This window comes from Lithobates pipiens, unplaced genomic scaffold (genome assembly GCF_037356315.1).
Source record: "Lithobates pipiens isolate NorthernLeopardFrog02 unplaced genomic scaffold, aLitPip1_a1.2 Scaffold_16, whole genome shotgun sequence".
NCBI classification, from domain to species: Eukaryota; Metazoa; Chordata; class Amphibia; order Anura; family Ranidae; genus Lithobates; species Lithobates pipiens.
Window position 1 is genome coordinate 443,150,901 of NW_027507748.1, and position 27,584 is coordinate 443,178,484.

Genomic DNA, 27,584 nt, shown 5'->3' on the forward strand with positions numbered 1-27,584 from the left:
TTTGCAATATCTGGGTACGACAACAGCACCTCCATGGGCAATTCAGTGAGCTCCTGGGTCAGACTATTAAACTGTGCACTGATGGCGTGTGACGTAATAGAAGGTACTTTAAAAATAATTTATTCGTCACACCATATCTTGCCTTCAGGTCCTCAAAGAAGATGAAGGCATCATTGGCTTTTGTCCGGGAGGGTGTCCCTGGACGTCCTCGTGTTAACTTCCGCAATGCGCGACGCCGCGGGCGCGCATCGTGAAAGTTTTGTGTTTGCCGTGTCCCCCGGAGACAGGCAAACACAGATCGCTGTAAACAGCCAATCACATTGGCCGTTTACAGCGCGATCGGCCTGTCCAATGTGAGATGATCTCATATGTAAACATATGAGATCATCTCTCAGCGCCGCTCTCCCTCCTCACACAGACAGCGTGTGAGAGGGGAGAGATGAACGGCTGCAGCGGCCGTAAGTGGGAAAAAATAAAAAAAAATTTAAAGTGCCATCCGCCCCAGTGCCATGCTTCCCCAGTGCCATGCTCCCCCAGTGCCATCAACCCCAGTGCCATCCACCCCAGTGCCATCCACCCCAGTGCCATCCACCCCAGTGCTACCTGCCCCCAGTGCCACCTGTTAGTGCTATCTGTCCCCAATGCCACCTGTTGTCAGTGCCAGTTGTCCCCAGTGCCATCTGTCATCAGTGCCACGTATAAGTGCCATCTGTCATCAGTGCCACGTGTCATCAGTGCCACATAGTGCCATCTGTCATCAGTGCCACATATTAGTGCCATCTGTCATCAGTGCCATGTATCAGTGCCATTTGTCATCAGTGCCACCTGTCAGTGTCACGCGCCATCTGTTGTCAGTGTCACGTGTCATCAATGCCACTTATCAGTGCCATCTGTCATCAGTGTCACGCGTCATCGGCGCCATGTATTAGTGCCATCTGTCATCGGTGCCACGTATTAGTGCCATCTGTCATCAGTGCCACGTATTAGTGCCACGTGTCATCAGTGCCACGTATACGTGCCATCTGTCATCAGTGCCACGTATAAGTGCCATCTGTCATCATTGCCACGTATCAGTGCCATCTGTCATCAGTGTCACGTGTCATTGTCCTGGTGCTCCAGGGCCTTCAAAAGTGTAATAGGTAGTCAACAAGTTAGATGTGTAATTTATGCTCCTAGAACACCTGATGGCGCTCCCTGCATGTTGGGCCTCTCTATGTAGCCAGGCTGTGAAAAAGTCCCACACATGTGGTATTGTAATACTCAGGAGGAGTAGCAGAATTTATTTTGGGGTGTCATTTGTGGTATACACATGCCATGTGAGAGAAATAACCTATTACAATGACAATTTTGTGGAAAAAATAAAAAAAATGAAAAATCTTAATTGTGGGAAAAAAATGACAACATCAAAAAGCCCACCATGCCTCTTACTAAATACCTTGGAATGTCTACTTTCCAAAAAGGGGTCATTTGGGGGGTATTTGTACTTTCCTGGCTTGTTCGGGTCAAAAGAAATGAGATAGGCCACCAGTACATGAGATGTGATCAATTTTGTATGATTCGCACCACAGCTTGTAGACTCGCTAACTTTCACAAAGACCAAATAATATGCACTAATTTGGGTTATTTTTACCAAAGATATGTAGCAGTAGTGATGGACGAACTTCCGACGGGACGTTTCGCGAACGCGAAACGCGAACGGACACAAACGTTCGCGAAAACGACCGTTCGCCGCGGGCTCCATTGACTTCAATGGGAGGCGAATTTCGCAAACCTTTAGGTCGAATTTGCGGCCACGGGGTAATTATTAGGGGGTAGCACGTAGTCCCACCACCTGGACAATAGCATAATACATGTATGAGGTGAATTTGGGATCGATAACTACAAGCATTTTTTTTTTATTTGGGAAATTGTTCTGACAATTCAGGACTATGGAGCTAATGAAGGCAATGGAGGAGAGGGAAGGTCAGGGACCAGGGTAGGCAAACAAGAGGGTGCAGGAGATACAGAGCACTGACAGCAGCACCGTAATACAGAGCACTGACATCAGCACCGTGACATACAGCGCTGACAGCAGCTCCGTGACATACAGCGCTGACAGCAGCTCCGTGACATACAGCGCTGACAGCAGCTCCGTGACATACAGCGCTGACAGCAGCTCCGTGACATACAGCGCTGACAGCAGCTCCGTGACATACAGCGCTGACAGCAGCACCGTGACATACAGCGCTGACAGCAGCTCCGTGACATACAGCGCTGACAGCAGCTCCGTGACATACAGCGCTGACAGCAGCTCCGTGACATACAGCACTGACAGCAGCTCCGTGACATACAGCGCTGACAGCAGCTCCGTGACATACAGCGCTGACAGCAGCACCGTGACATACAGCGCTGACAGCAGCTCCGTGACATACAGCGCTGACAGCAGCTCCGTGACATACAGCGCTGACAGCAGCTCCGTGACATACAGCGCTGACAGCAGCTCCGTGACATACAGCGCTGACAGCAGCTCCGTGACATACAGCGCTGACAGCAGCACCGTGACATACAGCGCTGACAGCAGCTCCGTGACATACAGCGCTGACAGCAGCTCCGTGACATACAGCGCTGACAGCAGCTCCGTGACATACAGCACTGACAGCAGCTCCGTGACATACAGCGCTGACAGCAGCTCCGTGACATACAGCGCTGACAGCAGCACCGTGACATACAGCGCTGACAGCAGCTCCGTGACATACAGCGCTGACAGCAGCTCCGTGACATACAGCGCTGACAGCAGCTCCGTGACATACAGCGCTGACAGCAGCTCCGTGACATACAGCGCTGACAGCAGCTCCGTGACATACAGCGCTGACAGCAGCTCCGTGACATACAGCGCTGACAGCAGCTCCGTGACATACAGCGCTGACAGCAGCACCGTGACATACAGCGCTGACAGCAGCTCCGTGACATACAGCGCTGACAGCAGCTCCGTGACATACAGCGCTGACAGCAGCTCCGTGACATACAGCGCTGACAGCAGCTCCGTGACATACAGCGCTGACAGCAGCTCCGTGACATACAGCGCTGACAGCAGCTCCGTGACATACAGCGCTGACAGCAGCTCCGTGACATACAGCGCTGACATCAGCACCGTGACATACAGCGCTGACAGCAGCTCCGTGACATACAGCGCTGACAGCAGCTCCGTGACATACAGCGCTGACAGCAGCTCCGTGACATACAGCGCTGACAGCAGCTCCGTGACATACAGCGCTGACAGCAGCTCCGTGACATACAGCGCTGACAGCAGCACCGTGACATACAGCGCTGACAGCAGCTCCGTGACATACAGCGCTGACAGCAGCTCCGTGACATACAGCGCTGACAGCAGCTCCGTGACATACAGCACTGACAGCAGCTCCGTGACATACAGCGCTGACAGCAGCTCCGTGACATACAGCGCTGACAGCAGCACCGTGACATACAGCGCTGACAGCAGCTCCGTGACATACAGCGCTGACAGCAGCTCCGTGACATACAGCGCTGACAGCAGCTCCGTGACATACAGCGCTGACAGCAGCTCCGTGACATACAGCGCTGACAGCAGCTCCGTGACATACAGCGCTGACAGCAGCTCCGTGACATACAGCGCTGACAGCAGCTCCGTGACATACAGCGCTGACAGCAGCTCCGTGACATACAGCGCTGACAGCAGCTCCGTGACATACAGCGCTGACAGCAGCTCCGTGACATACAGCGCTGACAGCAGCTCCGTGACATACAGCGCTGACAGCAGCTCCGTGACATACAGCGCTGACATCAGCACCGTGACATACAGCGCTGACAGCAGCTCCGTGACATACAGCGCTGACAGCAGCTCCGTGACATACAGCGCTGACAGCAGCTCCGTGACATACAGCGCTGACAGCAGCTCCGTGACATACAGCGCTGACAGCAGCTCCGTGACATACAGCGCTGACAGCAGCACCGTGACATACAGCGCTGACAGCAGCTCCGTGACATACAGCGCTGACAGCAGCTCCGTGACATACAGCGCTGACAGCAGCTCCGTGACATACAGCACTGACAGCAGCTCCGTGACATACAGCGCTGACAGCAGCTCCGTGACATACAGCGCTGACAGCAGCACCGTGACATACAGCGCTGACAGCAGCTCCGTGACATACAGCGCTGACAGCACCTCCGTGACATACAGCGCTGACAGCAGCTCCGTGACATACAGCGCTGACAGCAGCTCCGTGACATACAGCGCTGACAGCAGCTCCGTGACATACAGCGCTGACAGCAGCTCCGTGACATACAGCGCTGACAGCAGCTCCGTGACATACAGCGCTGACAGCAGCTCCGTGACATACAGCGCTGACAGCAGCTCCGTGACATACAGCGCTGACAGCAGCTCCGTGACATACAGCGCTGACAGCAGCTCCGTGACATACAGCGCTGACAGCAGCTCCGTGACATACAGCGCTGACAGCAGCTCCGTGACATACAGCGCTGACAGCAGCTCCGTGACATACAGCGCTGACAGCAGCTCCGTGACATACAGCGCTGACAGCAGCACCGTAAGCAGCCCCAGGAGGAAGTCAGCACAGCACAGGGATGGTGTGATCCCCTCATAATAAGAACCCCCAGGAGGAAGTCAGCACAGCACAGGGATGGTGGGAGCCCCTCATAATAAGAACACCCAGGAGGAAGTCAGCACAGCACAGGGATGGTGGGAACCCCTCATAATAAGCAGCCCCAGTAGAAATATGACACCGCTCAACCTCTTCAAAGAGGAGGGTAGGGGCATATAGTACGGTGTGCTTTTTTGGGTCAGGGAAGTGAGCCAAATGAATTAAGAAGGTCTGTGTGCTTGATTCCAAAAATTGTTTATAGACATATACATGGTCTACTGATCACATGTGTTGAATTCCTCCGAGATCCATGCCTCATTCATTTTTAGAAATGTGAGGTAGTTAACACTGTGGTGAGCTAGGCGAGTACGCTTATCGGTCACAATCCCCCCTGCTGCGCTGAACGTCCTTTCGGACAGGACACTGGATGAGGGGCAAGCCAACAGTTCGATTGCAAATTGGGCAAGCTCTGGCCAGAGGTCAAGCCTGCCCACCCAGTAGTCTAGGGGTTCATCACTCCTCAGAGCGTCCACATCGGCCGTTAACCCAATGTAGTCGGACACCTGACGGTCTAGGCGTTCCCTGATGCTGGATCCGGATGACACCTGTCGATGGGTCGGCTGAAAGAATGACCTCATATCCGAAGTCACCAACACATCTTCAAACCGGCCTCTTCTTGCAGGCGCTGTTGGATTGGTACCCGCAAATCCTTCTCTGGGAGTGGGAATTGCTCCTCTGCCAGCGCACGCAAAAGCAGAATGCAGCATTTCTCGAAGCAAGGCCTGGAAGTGCTGCATTCTGACAGCCCTCTGCGACGGCGGTAACATTTCCGCCATTTTGTGTTTGTACCGGGGGTCTAAGTACGTTGCCACCCAGTACTGGTCCTTGACCCTCATGCTTTTTATACGGGGGTCCCTATTAAAACACTGGAGCATGAAGGCCCCCATTTGCACTAAAGTGGAAGCGGTGTGGTGGCCTGGCTCCTGCTCATCATCCAGGATAATGTCGTCCTCTTCATTCTCCTCTCCCCATCCTCGCACAACAGGGATCCCAGAAAGGTTTAAAGCATGCTCTTCTTGCTCCTGCTCATCCGCCCCGGCACCATCCTCCTCTGACTCCTCATCAGACTCCTGTTGTTGACTTGTCTCAGATAGAGTAGCCCCCCCTGGGAATTCATCCAGCATTGCGACTTCCTCATCTTCCCGCTCCTGCTCCTCCACAGCCTGATCAATGACACGACGCAATGCACGCTCCAGAAAGAAGGCATAAGGTACCATGTCACTGATGGCGCCATGGCTGCGACTGACCAGTTTGGTGATCTCCTCAAATGGCCGCAGAAGTCTGCATGTGTCGCGCATGAGCAGCCACTGGCGCGGTGAAAAAAAACCCAGCTCCCCAGAACCGTTTCTTTCGCAGAGTTCATACAGGTAGACGTTAACTGCACGTTTCTGCTGGAGCAGCCTATCAAGCATATAGAAGGTTGAGTTCCATCGCGTCGGGCAATCGCAAATAAGACGTCTGACCGGCAGATGGTGTCGCCGCTGAATGTCAGCAAGGCGAGCCATGGCCGTGTAAGATCTTCTGAAATGGGCCGAGATTTTCCTTGCCTGCCGCAAGATGTCCTGGACCCCAGGGTATTTGACAAGGAATCGCTGCACGACCAAGTTTAAGACGTGTGCCATGCACGGCACGTGCGTGATTTTGCCCTGTTTCAATGCGCTAAGCAGATTGGCACCGTTGTCACACACCACTTTACCAACTGTCAAATTGAGCGGTGTTAGCCACTCATCTGCCTGTGAACGCAAAGCTGAAAGGAGTGCCGGGCCAGTGTGGCTCTTTGCTTCCAGGCACAACAGACGCAGCACGGCATGGCAACGTCTCACCTGGCATGTGGAATAGGTTCTGGGGAGCTTGGGCGGTGCAGTGGAAGAGACGCTAGCAGCGGAAAAGGAGGAGGCAGCTGAGGAGGAGAGGGAGGAGGATGGAGTAGGAGGAGGAGAAGAAGAGTCAGGCCTGCATGCAATCCGTGGCGGTAAAACCAAATCTACACGGGTGCCACGGGTTACATGCTTGACGGCCGTCAGAAGGTTCACCCAGTGGGCAGTAAAACTGATATACCTTCCCTGCCCGTGTTTGCTAGACCACGTGTCTGTGGTCAGATGTATCTTGGCACCGACACTGTGTGCCAGAGATACATTCACTTGCCGCTGAACATGGCCATATAGCTCTGGGATGCCCTTCTCTGAGAAATACTTCCTTCCTGGGACCTTCCATTGTGGTGTTCCAATGGCCACAAATTTGCGAAAGGCCTCCGAGTCCACCAGTTTATATGGCAGTAGTTGGCGGGCTATGAGTTCTGACAAGCCAGCCGCCAACCGTTGGGCAAGAGGGTTATCCGGCGTCATCATTTTTTTACGCTCAAACATTAGGCCCACGGAAGCCTGCCTTTTTGCAGAAAAATGTGAGCTTGGCGTGATGGAAGGTGGAGTGGAGGACAATTGTGAGGAGAGAGGAGAAGGAGAAGTAGAAGACGAGGCTGGACGGTGAGAGCCTGCAGTGTGGCTTTGTGTGTTCCGTTGCTCCCACTGGGCTCGGTGATGGCTGCTCATGTGCCTTCTTAAGGCGGTCGTCCCTAGGTGAGTATTGGGCTTACCGCGACTAACGCGTTGACTGCAAAGATTGCAGATGGCAACGCTATTGTCAGCAGCGGACACGTTAAAAAAAGCCCACACTGCGGAGCCATGTGCCGGTGTCCTGGGAGCGCCAGATGTGACCGTACATGGTCGATGACTCGCTCCTGATACATTTGCAGTCTGCTTTGTCCCTGCTGTGCAATGTAAGTCATTGCTGCTTCTCCTCCCTATCTGCTGGTCCATATCTCCCTCTGAACTCCCCTCCTCTTCCTCTCTTGTGGGCACCCACGTGACATCACTAGACACGTCATCATCAACGTCACCTTCCCCACCGCTATAAGTAGAGTAGGCAGCAACACCGGGGACCAACCTCCTCCTTGGGCTGATCTGGGTACTGGCGTCAGACTGCTGAGTAGCGCTTGTTGCTACCTCCTCTTCCTGATCCAATACCAAGAGTGGCTGCGCATCAGAAATGTCCTCTTGATATGGATCGGAAAATAATTCCAGTGACTCAAGCGGAAGGTATGTGGTGGTGGTGGTGGTGGTCGTGTTGTTGGTGGTAGTGTCTTTGGGGGTGCACATAGCAGAGAGTGAAGAAGAGGGTGCAGATCGAGAGGATGAGGAGGGTGCAGAAGAGTAAGGCTGAGCGAGCCACTCAACCAAGTCTGGTGCATCCTTTAAAGTAATTGAACGCACCTTCTGCAACTTCCCACTTTGGCTCAAGCCTGTTGCTCCTGCCCTACCCCTACCACCCCTGCGGAAGGGCCTGCCTCTTCCTCTGCATGTCATTTTTTAAATGACCCTGTGACAAAACTCTTAGTCCCTATACCGCTGAAGGACTGCTGCAGTATAGGTGAGCGGTCAGCAGTGGTGCACGTCAACCCTATCTATTGTGGACCTATAGCGGTCCTTACAGAACAGCAGACTGTACCGCACTCAAGCCTATGTACCGTAGCACCCTATACCAAGTTACCAGTCCTTATAAGAACTTTTGTGGACCAAGCAGGTTGTGTATTAGTGTTTAGCAGACTGTACGTCAGTCCCTATACCGCTGAAGGACTGCTGCAGTATAGGGCAGCGGTCAGCAGTGGTGCACGTCAACCCTATCTATTGTGGACCGATAGCGGTCCTTACAGAACAGCAGACTGTACCGCACTCAAGCCTATGTACCGTAGCACCCTATACCAAGTTACCAGTCCTTATAAGAACTTTTGTGGACCAAGCAGGTTGTGTATTAGTGTTTAGCAGACTGTACGTCAGTCCCTATACCGCTGAAGGACTGCTGCAGTATAGGGCAGCGGTCAGCAGTGGTGCACGTCAACCCTATCTATTGTGGACCGATAGCGGTCCTTACAGAACAGCAGACTGTACCGCACTCAAGCCTATGTACCGTAGCACCCTATACCAAGTTACCAGTCCTTATAAGAACTTTTGTGGAACAAGCAGGTTGTGTGTTAGTGATTAGCAGACTGTACGTCAGTCCCTATACCAATGAAGGACTGCTGCAGTATAGGGCAGCGGTCAGCAGTAGTGCACGGCAACCCTATGTATTGTGGACCGATAGCGGTCCTTACAGAACAGCAGACTGTACCGCACTCAAGCCTATGTACCGTAGCACCCTATACCAAGTTACCAGTCCTTATAAGAACTTTTGTGGACCAAGCAGGTTGTGTATTAGTGTTTAGCAGACTGTACGTCAGTCCCTATACCGCTGAAGGACTGCTGCAGTATAGGGCAGCGGTCAGCAGTGGTGCACGTCAACCCTATGTATTGTGGACCGATAGCGGTCCTTACAGAACAGCAGACTGTAACGCACTCAGGCCTATGTACCGTAGCACCCTATACCAAGTTACCAGTCCTTATAAGAACTTTTGTGGACCAAGCAGGTTGTGTGTTAGTGATTAGCAGACTGTACGTCAGTCCCTATACCAATGAAGGACTGCTGCAGTATAGGGCAGCGGTCAGCAGTAGTGCACGGCAACCCTATGTATTGTGGACCGATAGCGGTCCTTACAGAACAGCAGACTGTAACGCACTCAGGCCTATGTACCGTAGCACCCTATACCAAGTTACCAGTCCTTATAAAAACTTTTGTGGACCAAGCAGGTTGTGTGTTAGTGTTTAGCAGACTGTGCGTCAGTCCCTATACCGCTGAAGGACTGCTGCAGTATAGGGCAGCGGTCAGCAGTGGTGCACGTCAACCCTATCTATTGTGGACCGATAGCGGTCCTTACAGAACAGCAGACTGTACCGCACTCAAGCCTATGTACCGTAGCACCCTATACCAAGTTACCAGTCCTTATAAGAACTTTTGTGGACCAAGCAGGTTGTGTATTAGTGTTTAGCAGACTGTACGTCAGTCCCTATACCGCTGAAGGACTGCTGCAGTATAGGGCAGCGGTCAGCAGTGGTGCACGTCAACCCTATGTATTGTGGACCGATAGCGGTCCTTACAGAACAGCAGACTGTAACGCACTCAGGCCTATGTACCGTAGCACCCTATACCAAGTTACCAGTCCTTATAAGAACTTTTGTGGACCAAGCAGGTTGTGTGTTAGTGATTAGCAGACTGTACGTCAGTCCCTATACCAATGAAGGACTGCTGCAGTATAGGGCAGCGGTCAGCAGTAGTGCACGGCAACCCTATGTATTGTGGACCGATAGCGGTCCTTACAGAACAGCAGACTGTACTGCACTCAGGCCTATGTACCGTAGCACCCTATACCAAGTTACCAGTCCTTATAAAAACTTTTGTGGACCAAGCAGGTTGTGTGTTAGTGTTTAGCAGACTGTGCGTCAGTCCCTATACCGCTGAAGGACTGCTGCAGTATAGGGCAGCGGTCAGCAGTAGTGCACGGCAACCCTATGTATTGTGGACCGATAGCGGTCCTTACAGAACAGCAGACTGTAACGCACTCAGGCCTATGTACCGTAGCACCCTATACCAAGTTACCAGTCCTTATAAGAACTTTTGTGGACCAAGCAGGTTGTGTGTTAGTGATTAGCAGACTGTACGTCAGTCCCTATACCAATGAAGGACTGCTGCAGTATAGGGCAGCGGTCAGCAGTAGTGCACGGCAACCCTATGTATTGTGGACCGATAGCGGTCCTTACAGAACAGCAGACTGTACCGCACCCAAGCCTATGTACCGTAGCACCCTAGACAGACCAAGTTACCAGTCCTGATAAAGAGCTTTGTGGAACAAGTGAGTTGTGAATGATTAGCAGACTGCAGCAGAAGGGCAGCAGTCAAGTATAATATTCTTTCTATATTTGGAAGAAAGAATATTATACGTGTACAAGCCTATTACCGTACCACTGATACCAGTCCTGAAAAGAACCTTTGTGGAACTAATAGTAACAGCAAGTCTTTAAAATTATCCTCACTGCCTGACACACTGCTTCCTGCCTGTCCCTATACAAATTGGCAAAAAAGAGTAGGCTGGAACGATTAGCTGGAACAGCTCTTTTGTGGACCTGATAGTAACAGCTAATGATGATGATGATGATGATGATGAAGAAAGACTAATCTGGCTGAGCTGTCCCTAAAATAGCAGCATACAGCGCTCTGTCCCTTTATCTAAACTGACAAAAGAAACTCAGGCTGCTGACCTAACACCTATACCAGTCCTGAAAAGAACTTTTGTGTACCAAATAGCTAGCGTTTTCTCTGTCCCTACTCCACACAGGATCCTTTCCCTACAGTGACAGAAGAAAGAATGTAAAATGGCCACCGGATCGGGTGTATTTATAGGTTAGGGGGAATGTCCAAGTGTCCATGAGCTGTCATGTCTCAATTGGTTGTCCTGTAACACATGATAAACGTGTCACGAAAGGTTAAAGTTCTTGTATACATTAAACACGTAAGTCCGCCGGGGCGAACGACGGAAAAAGGCGTTCGAACCCGCGGACGGCGAAAGTCGGAAATTCGCCGCGAAACGACCGCCGGGCGAACCGTTCGGCCATCACTATGTAGCAGTATAAATTGTGGCCAAAATTTATGAAGAAAAATTAATAATTTGCATAATTTTGTCACAGAAACAAAGAAATATGCGTTTTTTGTTTTTGTTTTTTGGTCTTTTTTCATTTATAGCGCAAAAAATAAAAACCCCAGAGGTGATCAAATACCACCAAAAGAAAGCTCTATTTGTGGAAAAAAAAGGTCAAAAAATTCATTTGGGTACAGTGTTGCATGACTGAGTAATTGTAATTCAAAATGTGAGAGCACCGAAAGCTGAAATTTGGTCTGGGCAGGAAGGGTGTTTAAGTGCCCAGTAAGCAAGTGGTTAAGGTCATCACGTCATAACAGAGGACAAGGGGGCACTCTTTACATTTAGAGGAAAAAATATTTAATCTACAAATACGGATAGGTTTCTTCCCAGTAAGAGCTGTGAAAATGTCGAATAGACTCCCTCCAGAGGTGGTTCTGGCCAGCCCAGTAGATTGCTTTAAAAATTGGATTCTTCCTTAATGTACATAATATAACTGGGTACTGACATTTATAGGTAAAGTTGATCCAGGGAAAATTCAATCGGGGGATCAGGAAGGAATTTTTTCCCCTGCTGTAGTAAATTGGATCATGCTTTGCTGGGGTTTTTAGCCTTCCTCTGGACCAACTGTAGGTGAAGGATTGTGTATATAGGATTGTATGATTTTATTTTTATTTTTATTGGTTGAACTGGATGGACTTGTGTCTTTTTTCAATCTGAATACCTATGTAACTAACTATGTAACTATGTAATTCTAATTTGAATGTTAATTCTCACCTTTTTTTGTCCACTTATGTATTCATTAAAAATCATTAAAAGTGTTTTGAAAAATTTTACTATAATTATCAGAGTTTTTCATTTATTAACTTTCCATAAGTCATAAATTAGATTAGTAGTATGAGATCCAGTATTGTGAGAAAATCAAGTTCTATGTTAGCAGGATAGGAAGTTTTTTTAAATGGTTAAAATGCAGTAGTCTCCAAACCAGCCTTTCTCAAGCAGGGTTGCTTGTCAGTTTGCGAGGGCTTCCTTAAACAGTGAGTAATGGCAAGTTAATCTCTCATCTACACTAACCACCAATGAAAGGGAGCACTTCTACACTAACCACTAATGTTAGGGAATGTCAATCATTATTTCTTTATTAATGTCATTTATTTCAAGGTTATTACTGAAAATAATGTTGTTGTAGAAAGCAGGGGGTTAAAAAAAAAAACTACGATAGGTACACCACATTTATTCTTTCATTTAAAATTTTCCACAATTATTGATCATGTCAATGTACCATAATTTGTAGGTATAATAATTTTCAACATTTTCTCTAGGGTAAAAAAAGTAAGTGCTGTCACCCTCTAGAGATATATATATATATATATATATATATATATATATATACACTAGTGTTGCAAGAGTGATTGTGTCCCTAGAATGATTTGTTAAAATTACAATGATTTTGGCAGGTAAAAGAAATCTGGTATATCCATTTAAATGTATATTTGTTTGTTTTTCTGGAGTTCTGGTTAAACACATATGCAATGTATGAAAAACTGTTTTTGAAATGTTATAATTGCAATGCAGATCCTGATCCAAATTAAAACCATCATATAATACTTAAAGTCTTTTGTGCTCTGTCCTGGATTCACAAATTTTCCTCTTCTGATTACCCTGAAGCTACAAGTGTACTTAAAATGTGAAACATATGTCAAAGGAATTATTTATTGCAAATGGTCTTAGCAATCTTAATTTATCTTGCTCCATCTAAGCAACCCAAAAAGACTCATGAAGACTTGACATTGTTGGATTGCCTTTGAGTAAAAATAAAGAATCTCTATTTTTTTCAATTTTTTTGATCCAAAATATACTTTATTCGCAGTCTAAGTGAGTATGGTTTTGGGAAAAGTCGCAATACATTACTTGGGAATGGCAGAGAGGGTCTATTTTCCTCCCCATAGGGATGCATATCTTTTAACTTTTGGCACAGCCAGTAATGTAAGGAAGAAATGGGGCCTACATAGAAAGTTGGATAATAATGTAGAAGAGGTGACTTCTAAAAGACATTTTAAGAAAGCATAGTAATCAGGGGCGTAACTAGAAATCACAGGGCCCCATAGCAAAATGTTGTATGCCCCCCCCCCCCCCCCCACAAAAAAAAATTAACATGCCATTGAACAACAGATTACCAGACCCATGTGGTACAGTACCCAGGCAACAGCTTATATTCATTTCGAACAACAGAGTATGCAGTATACTGTATGCAGCCCCTGAAGGACACACATTGCTGATCTCCATCAGTACAGACACCCCCTACCTCAGTGCAGACCCCCAGCAGTAGAGACACCCCTCAGTACAGACACCACCCCACCTCAGTGCAGACCCTCCAGCAGTACAGACACCCCTCAGTACAGACACCCCTCAGTACAGACACCCCCCTACCTCAGTGCAGACACCCCAGCAGTACAGACACCCCTCAGTACAGACACCCCCTACCTCAGTGCAGATCCCCCAGCAGTAAAGACACCCTCTTAGTACAGACACCCCTTACCTCAGTGCAGACCCCCAGCAGAACAGACACCCCCCAGTACAGATACCCCCTGTGCAGACCCCCCCTCAGTGCAGACCCCCCTCAGTGCAGACACCCCTCAGTGCAGACACCCCTCTCAGTGCAGGACCCCCCAAGCATTACAGACCCCCCTCAGTAGTACAGACCCCCCAGCAGTGCAGACACCCCCTTTAGTACATATACCCCCTAGTGCAGACACCTCACTTAGTACAGACACCCCCCATTACAGACCCCCCTCAGTGCAGGACCACCCCAGCAGTACAAATACCTCCCAGTGCAGACACCCCCCCAGTCCAGACCACCCCCTCAGTACAGATCGACCCCAGTGCAGACCACCCCCAGAATTGCAGACACCCCCTCAGTAGTGCAGACTCCCCCCTCAGTAGTGCAGACACCCCCCATTACAGACCCCCACTCAGTGCAGGACCCCCCAGCAGTACAGACACCCCCCAGTGCAGACACCCTTTTATTACAGATACCCCCAGCATTGCAGACACCCCCCAGCATTGCAGACACTCCCTCAGTGCAGACACCCCTCAGTTGTGCAGACAACCCCCCATTACAGACCCCCTCTGTGCAGGACCCCCCAGCAGTCTAGACACCCCCCAGCAGTGCAGACACCCCTCAGTGGTGCAGACTCCCCCCCCTCAGTAGCGCAGACTCCCCCCCTCAGTAGTGCAGACTCCCCCTCAGTGCAGACCCTCCTCCTCAGTAGTGCTGACCCCCCTCAGTAGTGCAGACTCCCCCCTCAGCGCAGACCCTCCCCCTCAGTAGTGCAGACCCCCCTGTGCGCAGACCCTACCCCTCAGTAGTGCAGACCCCCCTCAGTAGTTCAGACCCCCCTCAGTAGTGTAGACCCCCCTCAGTGCAGACCCCCCTCAGTAGTGCAAACCCCCCTCAGTGCAGACCCCCCTAGTAGTGCAGACCCCCCTCAGTGCAGGACCCGCCTCAGTAGTGCAAACCCCCCTCAGTAGTGCAAACCCCCCTCAGTAGGGTAGACCCCCCTCAGTGCAGACCCCCCTAGTAGTGCAGACCCCCCTCAGTGCCGGACCCGCCTCAGTAGTGCAGACCCCCCTCAGTGCAGGACCCCCCTCAGTAGTGCAGACCCCCTTCAGTGCAGCAGACCCCCCTAGTAGTGTAGACCCCCCTCGGTAGTGCAGACCCCCCCTCAGTAGTTCAGACCCCCCTCAGTAGTGTAGACCCCCCTCAGTGCAGGACCTTCCTCAGTAGTGCAGACCCCCCTCAGTAGTGTAGACCTCCTCAGTGCAGCAGACCCCCCCTCAGTGGTGCAGACCCCCCTCAGTGGTGTAGACCCCCCTCAGTAGTGCAGACCCCCCTCAATAGTGTAGACCCCCCTCAATAGTGTAGACCCCCCTCAGTGGTGCAGACCCCCTCAGTAGTGCAGACCCCCCCTCAGTAGTGCAGACCCCCTTAGTGCAGGACCCCCCCTCAGTAGTGCAGACCCCCCTCAGTGCAGCAGACCCCCACTCAGTGCAGACCCCCTCAGTAGTACAGACCACCCCTACATACCTCAGAACAGCGCTGATACACAGTGGCGTGTGTATCCCTCGAGCGCAGGCTCCTCCTCCTCTGTGGATGTAAACAGAGAGGAGGAGGAGGCGGCTGCGGTCCGTGCTGCTGTGTCCCTGTCCCGACACGAGGTACTACAGAGAGTAGTGTTAGCGGTGCGGATGGCTGCCGCTACCGCAACGTGTCACCCCTCTCGCGGGTGTCACCCGGAGTGGCCAGCACCCGCCTACTAACACCACTCACCAGGCCCCAACTTGGCTGCGGGTCCCATAGCGCCCGCGTGAGTCGCTATGGTGGTAGTTCCGACCACTGATAGTAATATATTACATGTATCCTATAAAAGTATGCAGTATTTCTTGGCACTTAGTTTAGAAGGCCCAGTCCTGAGCTTAGACCTGGGAGGTCCTGGGGCACTTCAAGTTCAGGGGCCCCTCAACATATAAATTAAAATATATGACAAATAAAAAAATGAAATGAAATGAATGATAAGCCGCATTTATTTAAAAAGTAGAAGAAAAAAAAATCTTTAGAAGAAGACACCTGTCTGATTTTTTCCCCCAATTTTATTGAATGTAAGAGTACACATTACACAGGTAATTGGAACTGGCAGGTCATACATCACAGTTATGCATCACACTACAATATTTACAAAAAGTCTTTCTACCTACACTAAGCATCTGAAAAAATCTTTAACAAAATCATCAAACTGTATCATCTTGAGGACACTGCTCTCCACAGCCGGTAGGCACAGAGAACTTTGTCTTTCACGGGTAAGCGAACAATTAGTGACCATCATGCTCAAATATATTCTAAGAGGTATAATCACACCTGGTATCAGCAATCCCTTCATTATATAATAAAACTGTCTCTTAAGATGGTGTTAGGGCCTGGATTTGTCAGACAATACCACTTGTCAGGCAATACCACTTCTTGCTGAGCGAACAGGAATGCTGGACAGTTCTTGGGACAATTCCTTGAATGATTTTGAACCTTATTTGTCTTGAAACCAGAACTCTTTGCTCCTCCCATGAACTTCCTGATTTAAACCATGTCTCTGCACTTCCTGTTTGCTATAATATTGTGCTCTCTCCAGCCAGTATATTGCTCCTGTCTTCCCTGCTGCCGTCCATATTTTGCTACCATTCATTTTTGACCCTTGGCTTGTTCCTTGACTATTCTTCTGCCTGATCACAACCTGTAACTACACGTTACTGACCTTTTGGCTTGTTTACTGAATACAATTCTGTTTGGTTCCTACCTGCTTGTCCAGTACTGGACCCTGGCTTTCTCACCTCCTAGTGGGGCAGTCCCGAGGACCGTGACTTAGTACTAACATGCTGCAAAATCCATCTCCACCATCAGGAGCTCTGGTGAACACCAGTTAGTACTTAGACTCCACACCTCTAATAAGACTGTTTCATTCACCAGGGTAACTGCCTGTGTACCTATCCTGCTGGTCAGAGGTAGTTCCACTTCTGTTACAGAAACTGGTCTTCGAGCCCGACCTTTGATCGTGACGGATGAAGTGAGACATGACCAGAGCTTGGCAAAGGCTGCCAACTTGACAACACTACTGAAGTCTTGATGGAAAATAAGTTTTTTTTTTTTTTATAAAGGAAGTCTGGCATTTGCCCCTTTTGCTGCAACACTGTCAGTATTCACTTTTTTTTAGTGCTCACTCTGATGCTCTTTGGATGCATTTGGTGTATTTTACATGCATTATTGCGCACTTCAGTTCATCAAGACATGCTTTATTGCTCTGTCACACGTGTCCTTTAAAAGTATGTAGTGCCCCCCTGGGTCTTCTAGGGGCAGGATAACACCTCCAGAGTCAGGGAGTGAGCTAGCATTTACCCCAGGGCTAAATCAATGGCTATAATAGGGCATTTTCAACAAAAATTGTGCGCCAGTCACTTTTGATCTTTTCAAAGCTTTAATGTGGACCTTAGAAGAAGGTAGTAGGAGAGAGGGTTAGGGGTCTCAGATACCAGTAGCAGATCACTTACATACTCCTTTGATCCAGAAAAAGTACAGCTTCATGGTTTCAGAACCTTTAATCTGACTCGGCAACACTGTAAGTATGTTTTAGATGTAGATGCATCCTCCAAATGAGTCACCAGGCCCTCCTGAGAGATCAGCCTTCATCCTGGCTCTTTCCAGCAAAGGTCCTCCCCTGGGTCTTTTCAATTTGGCTTGGCTTTTCCCACTCCGGGCAAGACAGCCTAAGGACCACCTCAGGATTAGTAGGCCCCAGACAGGCTTCTGGGCCTACTTGAAGAGCTCACTTCAGCAGCACACCCCCAGTCCAGGAGGGCCTGAAACAAGAGAGCGAGCACATGGCCCCACCCAAATATATATCCTCTCCCAGAATAGACCAGTAGCCAAGAACCTCCTACTGGGCTGGCTAGAAGAAAAATAAGTATTCATAACTCAACCTAGTTGTACTATCTCATACTGTCCTGTGGTATCAGTGATATCTACCTGTGACAGTGAGAAATGCACAACCTAATTGAGATTAGGAAAAGACTAGATAAACTGTACAATCAGTCTGAGTTGTCTACAGCCCAGCCAAAAATGAAATTTACATGATAGCACGATAGCCCCAGTTTATGTTTCATGTCACTGTATGTCAATGCACATGCAAATGTTGATATGCAATGCAAAATGCTTTTCAATGTGTGTTGAATCACATGTCAATGTGAATTTTCATGTGTCTATTTTTACAGAAAATGCATGTACCTAAAAACAGATAAGTGGGAATGCAGTCTAAAATATAAAGGTGTGATCCAAACCTTAATAGGAATTTATTAACGGCTTGCCGACCGTGTCACATACATTTACTGCAGAACAATGGCACCACTGCATAAAATCCCATACCTGTACAGGGCGAGCTCTCACTGCCAGGGAGCACGCCCGCATTCTCTCGCCACCAGAGGGCACGCCCACGCACCCCCACCATACTCTGGACCATCGGATTCATTCCATAAGTGATCAATCCTGGCCTGGGTCTGCTGATCGGTTCTGGCGAATGAAATCCTTCCCCAGCCTGTAAGTGTAAACACAAGCAGGAGAAGTGATGTCATCTCCCCTCCTGGAACTCTTTTCATTCCAGAGAGAGGAGAGGAGACATCTCACAGTAAGTTGCACCAACACTACACTAACACCAGTACACGTAGGTACACTTGTTCCCCCCACCCCCCCCCCCCCCCGATTGCCCCCCAGTTAACCCCTTCACTCCTTTTCACAGTGTCACCCAGTGCAGTTGTCAGATTTTTCACTGATCACTATACTGGTGCCATTTGTGACACTAATCAATGTTAGGGCAGTTAGTGGTAGGCCCAGGTAGCTTTAGGGTACCCCCCCAACCCCCCATAAAGGTTTAACCCCTTGACCACCTCTTGTCACCAGTGATCACCGTATTAGTGTTATGGGTGATGCGGGGGGGGGGGGGGGGGGGGCAGGTCAACTTTTGCATCGGGCCCACAAGCTTCAAGCTACACCTCTGGTTAAACACTTTAAAATCTAAATATTTATTTTTATCTTAAAAATAAGATAAAAATAAACATACCCAGGGTATTATTAATCACCTAAAATTTAATCATTTAATTCCAGATGTCCTCTATTGAGAAGAGTTGATGGATTTGGAAGAGACAACTTTTGCTATGTTGTTGATATTACACATCAAGGGTGTGAAGTTTGTTAGTTTATTACTGATAATGCTATAGTAAAAAATTGTTTGATATAGTATTACATACATTTATGAATTCAGAATAAATATAGGATGCAAAATAGTGAAAATCAGTATTGCATTCTATGAAAATAAATGAGAAAATTATATATGTTCATGTAATAAGAATGTGTTTTTTTTTTTTTTTTTTTTTGCTCATTACAGGATAATGATCACAGTGACATGGGATTTAGCAGTCCAAGTAAGAATCTTTTTCTTATATATATTTCATTGCATATGTTGTACGTAGGCAGTTGGCAGATGTTCTGAGCTTGCTGATATGCGTTCATTCGATTTAGTTTTATGTGTTTCATTACAGTATAACTGGGACTGCAAATCTGAAAAATCGAAACTGGTATGTTAGTTTGTGACAAAATAAAGGTATATGCCTCTGGTCACAAACAAAAACAATTGGCAATAAATTCTACAATAAAGCACCTAAAACTAAAAAAAAAAGGCTGGCATAGTTCTTATCCACTTCAGTCCTCAAGGCTTTGTTTCCCTAAATCCACTCAAGTTACAGAACAGCAGGGTTCTGTACATTAAAGTGGACGTAAACCCTCTCATATACCCATAAGAAAAGAGTCCCAACAAAAGTCCTTAGGGTAGATGTAGTGCTCCATGACCCCTCAGAAACGTAGCTTAGGTTCAAAGTCTATACACCATCACCGCAAAAAATAAACCCCCTGCTCAGTGTGGTCCCCTTTGGTAATGCACTTACCACAAATGGACTAATAAAGAGCCTTGTTCTGCTTCGCGTTATTGAACTGTTGTATAACACTAGTCAGACAGCTTAACAATAATTCAGAAGTCAAGAAATGTGAGACATCAGATCTGTACATATTCTTTTTTCCGAATAACTTTGTAAAACTACAACCTAAGCATAAAAAAAACATGTTTTTAGTACATTAAAACATTATACAGCAGCCTCACTCTATCAGTAAAAGTACTCACAGAAAATTCCACCATTAGTCCAGGAATAGATAAGAGCTCTTCTGCATGCAGTCTGCTTGGATCAGGGAGCAGACATGAAATGAAGGAAATACAGTTCCAGGTTAAAGGTTACTACCTTTCACTGTGAAGAAAATACCACTTCCTGTCAAGCTGTGGAAAAATAATAACTAACGCTGACCGCTAGATGGCAGCAACATGAAACTAACATTGCAGTATAATCTATAGTATATTAGTATAATATAATAAAAACAGCACATAGCACATATTACTATGAAAAATATGGGCAGAACACTCCCTGTCTGGCATAATTTATTATGTCACTGCCTAAATAACTACTGCTATGCAGAAAAAACATAAACAGGAAAATGGAATCCTAGCTAGTCCGAAATCAAATTTATAATGTTAGTTACAGGTCTGAGATAAATTCTGGTGGTCTCATTTTTTTACAGTCTTGACCTCCACCTTTCTAACCTTGCCATCCCTGCTTGGTAGAGCATTGACAATAAGTCCTACGGGCCACTCATTCCTGCCCTCCTGGCTGTCCTTCAACAGAACAACATGGCCCACTTTTACATTTGGGCGATCCTCAGTCCATTACCTACAGCGTTGCAGATTTGACAGATATTCTCTCTTCCATCTTTTCCAAAAGGTGTCTGCCAAGCATTGTACTTGCTTCCATTGTTTTGCATGAACTTGTGTTGTACTTATGGTTCCAGATGGAGCAAACAAAGAGTTCACCTTTTGAGTCAACAACATTGCTGGAATAAGAACCATAGGTGTATCCAGGTCTGAGGACACAGGAACTATAGGCCTGGCATTCATAATAGCCGTAACCTCTGCCATAGCCCTTGTACACACGGTCGGATGTTCCGACAACAAAATCCGACTGATTTTTTCAGACGGATTTTGTCAGAAACTGGTGTTGCATACACACGGTCGGACAAAGTTGTCTGAAAATCCGATCATTCGGAACAGGATGATGTTTGTACGTTATGACGGGACTATGTTCAGGCTAGTAGCCAATAGCTTTGGTCTCGTAATTTGATCTGAGCATGCGTGGCACTTTGTCCGATCAGAATTCTCCACAAACGGTCGGACAAAGTCCTACTGGATCATGTTGTCGGAAAATTTTATATCCAGCTCTCAAAGTTTGTTGGTCGGACATTCTGACGGAAAAAGTCAGATGGAGCCCACACACAGTCGGATTATCCGACAACACGGTCCGATCGGACATTTTCCGTCTGAATTTCCGACCGTGTGTACAAGGGCATAAAGGTGCTTAAAGTCTCATTGGTCAAGTGAGCAGGTTTGTTTTGTAGCAGCATAGCATCCAAGATTCACCTGGCAATACCTATAAGTCTCTCCCAGACGCCACCCATATGTGAGGAGTGCGGAGAATTAAAGACCCATGTACTGGATGGAGAAAGTCTTGGAGAAAGTCTTGCAATTGTGATTCGCTGTCAGTTCTTTGCAGGCTCCCACAAAGTTTGTTCCCCTGTCGGAACGGAGCAGTTTTGCTGGGCCACGAATTGAGAAGAATCTCCTCAAGGCATGATGTTGACATGGCTTCAAGTAGCTCTATGTGTACAGCTCGGGTGGACAAACAAGTGAAAAGGACTGCTCATCGTTTACTATCCGCACTGCCTCCTCTAGTGCAACGGGTTAATATAGACCACGGACCAAATACATCTAAGCCCACATTGGTGAAAGGTGGTTGAGCAATTACTCTGTGCTCTGGTAGCTCTGCCATCTTTTGACCTTGTAATCTTCCTCGTAGCTTGCCACAGAGGACACATTTGTGTATAACAGGTGATACCAAGAGTTTGCCACCAAGAATCCAGAAATCTGCAGATCTAATTGCAACTTCTGTGATGTGTCGCCCTTGGTGAACTACTTGTTCATGATAGTACCTAACAAGCAGTGTCCCAATGTGGTGATCATAAGGTATGATGACAGGCTGTTTCTCTTCCTCTGAAAGTTCAGCAAAAGACAAACGCCCACCTACCCTCAACAACCCATTCTTGTCTAGAAAGGGGCTAAGCTTCCTAAGACGGCTTTGTTTTGGGAATGTCTTTTGTTGTTTGATGCAGTCAGATTACTTCTGTAAATGTTTGTTTTGAACAGAAGAAATTATAACAGACTTTGCCTGAGCAAGTTCTACTAGATTGACCTGTTCATGGAAACTTCCCTACCTTCTGACCTACTCGCTATTGGTTTCTCTCCGGAAGGTTTTAGCGACATGGATAAGTCTGGTTAGGGTCTTAACTAATATCTTCCAGCAAGAAAATCTATCAAAGCAATGTGAGTGAAGTGTGGCTTCAGAAGCTTTGGTACTGAAACCCATAATTTCCAATCTGATTTCAGGGTTAGCTTTGGGCTCTATGAGTGGATAAACATTAGCAGTGTCTATCTGCTCACAGTGTGGTTGCTAAACACTGAACATTGGTGGATACCAGTGTTCCCTGTCTGTTTCAAGTGGTCCCGCAACTTCAGCGTGATCGTTGTCTGCATCCCTTTAATGAATTCAGTGAAATCTCTTTTCACTTCTGGTTTTCTCCGCAGAGTTTTGCTGAGTGAATGCAAACGCTTCATGGCTTGCTCCCTGTTACTAGGCAAAACACGTCTGGGTGTGTGAAAGGGGAGAGGGGCTACCCAACTGTGATTGTCATCTTGGTAAGCCTCTCTATCCATAATCTGCAAGAAGGTCTGATCCTCTATAGAGAGGGCCTGTTTATCATCATCTTTAGTTTTCTGGAACACTCTAATCCCTAGATTATCTGTCTCAATGTTGGAATTGACTTCTTTCATAGTGGTGTGTTGACCTGCCAAAGCTTTCCTTGACAAAAAAGCTGTTGTGACAGGGACTGAGAAGGGATGCGTGTACATTTTTTAACATAGACGTTTTCAAAGTGGTAATATTGTCAGGCTGGTGCACTGTCCCCAGGCAAACTTCTCCTACAATGACCCATCCCAGGTCCAGTCTCTGTGCATAGGGGGCATTATAAGGTCCATTGATTGTGTACCTGAAGGATGTCTCTCCCAAGAAGTAGAAGGATAGAAAGATCTGGCTCAACATATGGGATAAGGTGAGTAACTGAGGTGAGGGTGGTGATGGGCAACTTCTGGAGAGGGAATCTCAGTTTTGTCGTGAGGTATCATGCCACACTCTATTAGGGTAGGAAGTGGGAACTGCACTTTCTTATTGAAGGATTCAATGGTAAAGTCAAAAGCTCTCCTCCCTGTGGTTTCAATTGTCCCTGCACATGTCCTTAGAGTGTATGGAACTGCACTTGCCTTAAGATTAAATGTATCAAAGAATGCTGACTTTGCAAGGGATCTGTTGCTCTGTTCATCTAGCTTTGCATACATTTTCACCGCCCTTTCTCTCTTGCCAGTGGGATACACAATCACTAAACATATTTTAGAGCATGAACGTGCACTCTTGCCTTGTCCACATAATTTAGTGCAATTAGACAATACTGAGGGGAGTGGGGTCTCTTGTTGCTCCCTGCCCTGATCTTTCCTGGGTTCTACAGTCTCTAGTGGGACAAGAGCAGGGCCTGGGTGCAAAGCTGCAATATGTCTCTCACTGCCACATTCTGTACATTATACTGGTATTTTTCAGTCTTTGGCAACGTGATAAGTAGATCCACAACACTTGAAACTGATTAAGGAAGGACATCCGCTCTGCAATGGGTTTGCTTCTAAAGCTTTTGCATTTCTTTAGTGGATGTGTTTTTTTGTGTATTGGGAAATGTCTATCAGGGTTTTCTATGGTGTGTACCTTGTGGGTGTTTTAATATTCTGTCACTTCTGAAGGTACAGCTATTTTGTGTGTGGACACAGAAGTCCTACCGTGAGGTCTGTGAGGTTTCTCAGGTCTGTGTGATTGCCGCTGGTAGTGAAGGCGAAACTGGGATCACTTCGGATTTTCACTTGATGTCGGACAAACCTAGAAAACACAGAGAAAGGGGGGAAATTGACACCATAATCTTCTTTGAATTTACCTCCCACAGACATCCACTTGTCTTGCAGATTTGAGGGTAGTTTCTCTACTATGGGATTAGTGCCTCTGGCTGTATCTAGATATGAAAGTCCTGGCAAGTAGCCATCCTATTTGGTATAGTCTATCTCTAGTAGAAGATCACTTAGTTCTTGTAGCCGCACGTTGTCTCTGTAGCCCACCTTGGGAAAGACTTCAAGTTTTTTCAACAGTGCGCCTTCTATTACCTCTGGAGATCCATACGTTACTTCATGTCATTTCCAGGTCATGTTGAGTTCTGCTGCAGGGTTGAACAGGTTTGCGCTTCTCATCCTCTTAGCATGCTCTGCTGACTCAGTACCAAGCCATTTTATCATTAAATTAAGCATTTCTGCTAGTGACCTTCAGTGGCATTCAGAAAGGAGGATTTCCATGCCCAATAGTTTTCAAGACGGTCATCAAATTGGAGAAAGCCTGAGCTAACCATTTCTTTGCAGATTAGATATTTGGTGACATCCACTGGACATTGTTGTTCGCACATGTAATCTATAGGTTGAGGTGATGGGAACCCCTTTTTTTTTGTTCTTAGGGGTTTCTGGTGCTTCATTCTTGATTTGTTGGCAACAGCTGATCTCATGTGGTTGATTCGGCCTGCTCAGGGGGCATGTTGATCTCGGCCTGAATTCCTTTGCTTCAGGTTTAAGAGACTGTTCCTTTGTATGCGCATCAGTAAGGTTCTGGATGTACTCACTTGTACGATCTGCAGAGAATAGAGGTTTTTCTGGAACTTCTGAGTCTTTATATGATTTTTCACTTCCTGACCAACTTGGTCCCATGTAGGCAGGGGCCTATGCTTCAGCAGCTGCAGCAGTCGTCTGTCGCTTCAGGATGAGCAATTTTGATTCTAATTCTGCTTCTTTTTTTTGCATACTGTAGCTGGATGTGGGCAGCTTCTGCCTTGGCACGAGCTTTGACTGCTGTGGAACTTGCTGAGGACATCTTGCTAGCCCGTGAAGATCTGGACACATGCGATTGTGCATCGTCTTGCTGGGCACTGGGAATGTTCTCCCTGCCTTGCTGAGTCGGCGGTAGCGTGTCATCAGCCTGGTACTTTGTTCCTGATCTTAGATTCATGCTGCAGTAATGGTGTCTCAGTTTATTCCAGACCGCCACGTGGGTGTCTTTTTACTGTTCTGCTTCACGTTATTAAATTGTTGTATAAAACTAGTCAGACAGCTTAACAATAATTCCGAAGTCAAGAAACGTGAGACATCAGATCTGTACATATTCTTTTTTCCGAATAACTTTGCTGCTTGGATCAGGGAGCAGACATGAAGGAAATACAGTTCCAGGTTAAAGGTTACTACCTTTTACTGTGAAAAAAATACCACTTCCTGTCAAGCTGTGGCAAAATAATAACTAACTCTGACTGCTAGATGGCAGTAACGTGAAACTAACATTGCAGTATAATCTGTAACAGCACATAGCACATATTACTATGAAAAATATGGGAAGAACAAGCCTTATTATCTCCAGGTACTATTGAATACACCACTATTCTGGAATGGAATCCTTCAAAGGACAGCAATAATAATGTGGGTGAACCTGGTCTCTCCTTTATGATGTGAATGGAAATCCTGTTCTTGTATATGTCACGATTGCTCACCAAATTGGGAACATACCCGCAACCCATAAAAATATGCTTACAATAGTAATCAGATAAAACAGCATTGGAGACTTTTAAGTCAATACCACACAGCACATGTCAATTCTCACCGCTTACTAGGTGTTTGGACACGATGAGACCCATGATGACAGAAGCTGAGGCTGGCAAACAGGAGAGCTGTGTGGACACGCTCTAACGCGTTTCGTAATCACGTCTTTCTCAGAGGGCGTGGTCACGCAGCACAGCTCATCACTTAAATACGCCCGTGAGCAGAAGATTAACTCACAATCCGCCAAAGCATAAGGCAGTCAGTGCGGACATCACTGCGCCAAGCTAGAATGAGTATCAGTCTATAGTAGCACAAAACATGCAAGCTGCATGCACCTAAAAATGCCTACCATCACATATAGCACTCGCACAAGCACCGCTCAACACAGAGACACTCGGAAAAAATCAGAGTGCGTGCCATGATGCCGACACGAGCACATACCTACAACAGGCACTTAAAAACATTGTCCGATGGTAAGAGCAAAACACTTGCATGCATGAAGCAAACGTCATCGGATCAATATGCATTCCTGTAGCCATAACATACCGGGACTGTCAGAAACTCTATGGATGAAAGGGAGGAACATGCATACATGCAAATATATGTATAACAAGAACATACATCCATAAGCATTATATTATAAAATAACATTTAATCCAAAATGTGCATGTAAAAACAAATACAAAAATGACATTTATCCTGCAAGGCTAGTTAAAAACACCTGAACATATTAAAAAATTTGGGGGTTTGGTCACACTATATGGTCATATAGTGCTAAGCCCACTTACTGCGACAAAGTCCAGAGGCGCTCATCCCCTCTTTCCACTCCGAGGCAGCAGGGATCGGCGTATAACACGCATACATGATTTCCCCATGATTTTCAGGGAGGAAAAGTGCGTGTTATACATCGATTAATATGGTACCTTCTCTGTGCAGTGGTTTTTGCACAGAGCGATCCAAACCTTCTCTTCTGGGGTCCCCTGCCAGCCAGTGTTAATTTTGGCAGCAAATTTCGATTTAGTTTTAGTCTTAATCTTTTGACTAAAATGGTATTTTAGTTTTAGTCCCATTTTAGTTGACTAAATCTCCAGTACATTTTAGTTGACTAAAATCATTTTAGTCAACTTAAACTCATTTTAGTTGTCTAAAATCGAATTGGTGTGGTTAAATTGTAGTGCATTATTTAAGCATTTCTCTACAATTTCCGAACGCATTATATACTGCTGGAGTGAAAAATCGAATATGTTATTATTTATGGTATTATGGTTTGAACCTGCACTACAGACCAGTGTAAAATTTGACATCAAATTTTAATTTAGTTGTAGTCATACCCTTTTGACTAAAATGCCATTTTAGTCGTATTTTAGTCCTTTGACTAAAATGCCATTTAAGTTTTAATTGTATTTTAGTCATCTCAATTGTTTTAGTTTTAGTTGTATTTTAGTCTACTAAAATAGTACTAATTTAGTCAACGAAAATGTTTTAGTTAACAAAAGTAACATTGCTGCCAGCACTCTTGACTGCTCCTTTTCTCTGTGCCCCCCCCCCCCCCCCCCACCCCCACAGAAAGCCACTTCCTATTTTGGCACACCTTTGGGTTCCCACCTGAGCCAGTCTACGAAAAGTCTATTTTTATTTTTATTGACAGAATGGCTAGACAAGGGTGGGGGAAAGGGTGTCATGATGTGGTCATTAACTTTGATAGTCTTTCTTTGTAATGATAGCCTGCTATATTATTTGAGTTAAAAATGTAAAATGTGAAAAACATGACTTACATAGTAGTAACCAAACCAAAACTAGGCCATTTTAAATGGCATATGTATAGATGTACTATATCTCTGTAAACCACAATGCCTGGGAGGAACTAGTTTCTGGTGTAAT

At 46.9% G+C, this 27,584-nt stretch overlaps 1 protein-coding gene across 9 annotated transcripts in view; it reads left to right on the forward strand.

The window, feature by feature from the left end:
- Positions 1-27,584, forward strand: part of AFF3 (ALF transcription elongation factor 3) — a 498,510-nt gene that overhangs the window by 305,278 nt on the left and 165,648 nt on the right. For all 9 annotated transcript variants that reach the window (XM_077482709.1, XM_077482710.1, XM_077482708.1 and 6 more), the window contains one exon: positions 19,218-19,254. In XM_077482709.1, coding sequence (XP_077338835.1) covers positions 19,218-19,254 — 37 coding nt within the window. The remainder of the gene's footprint in view (positions 1-19,217; positions 19,255-27,584) is intronic.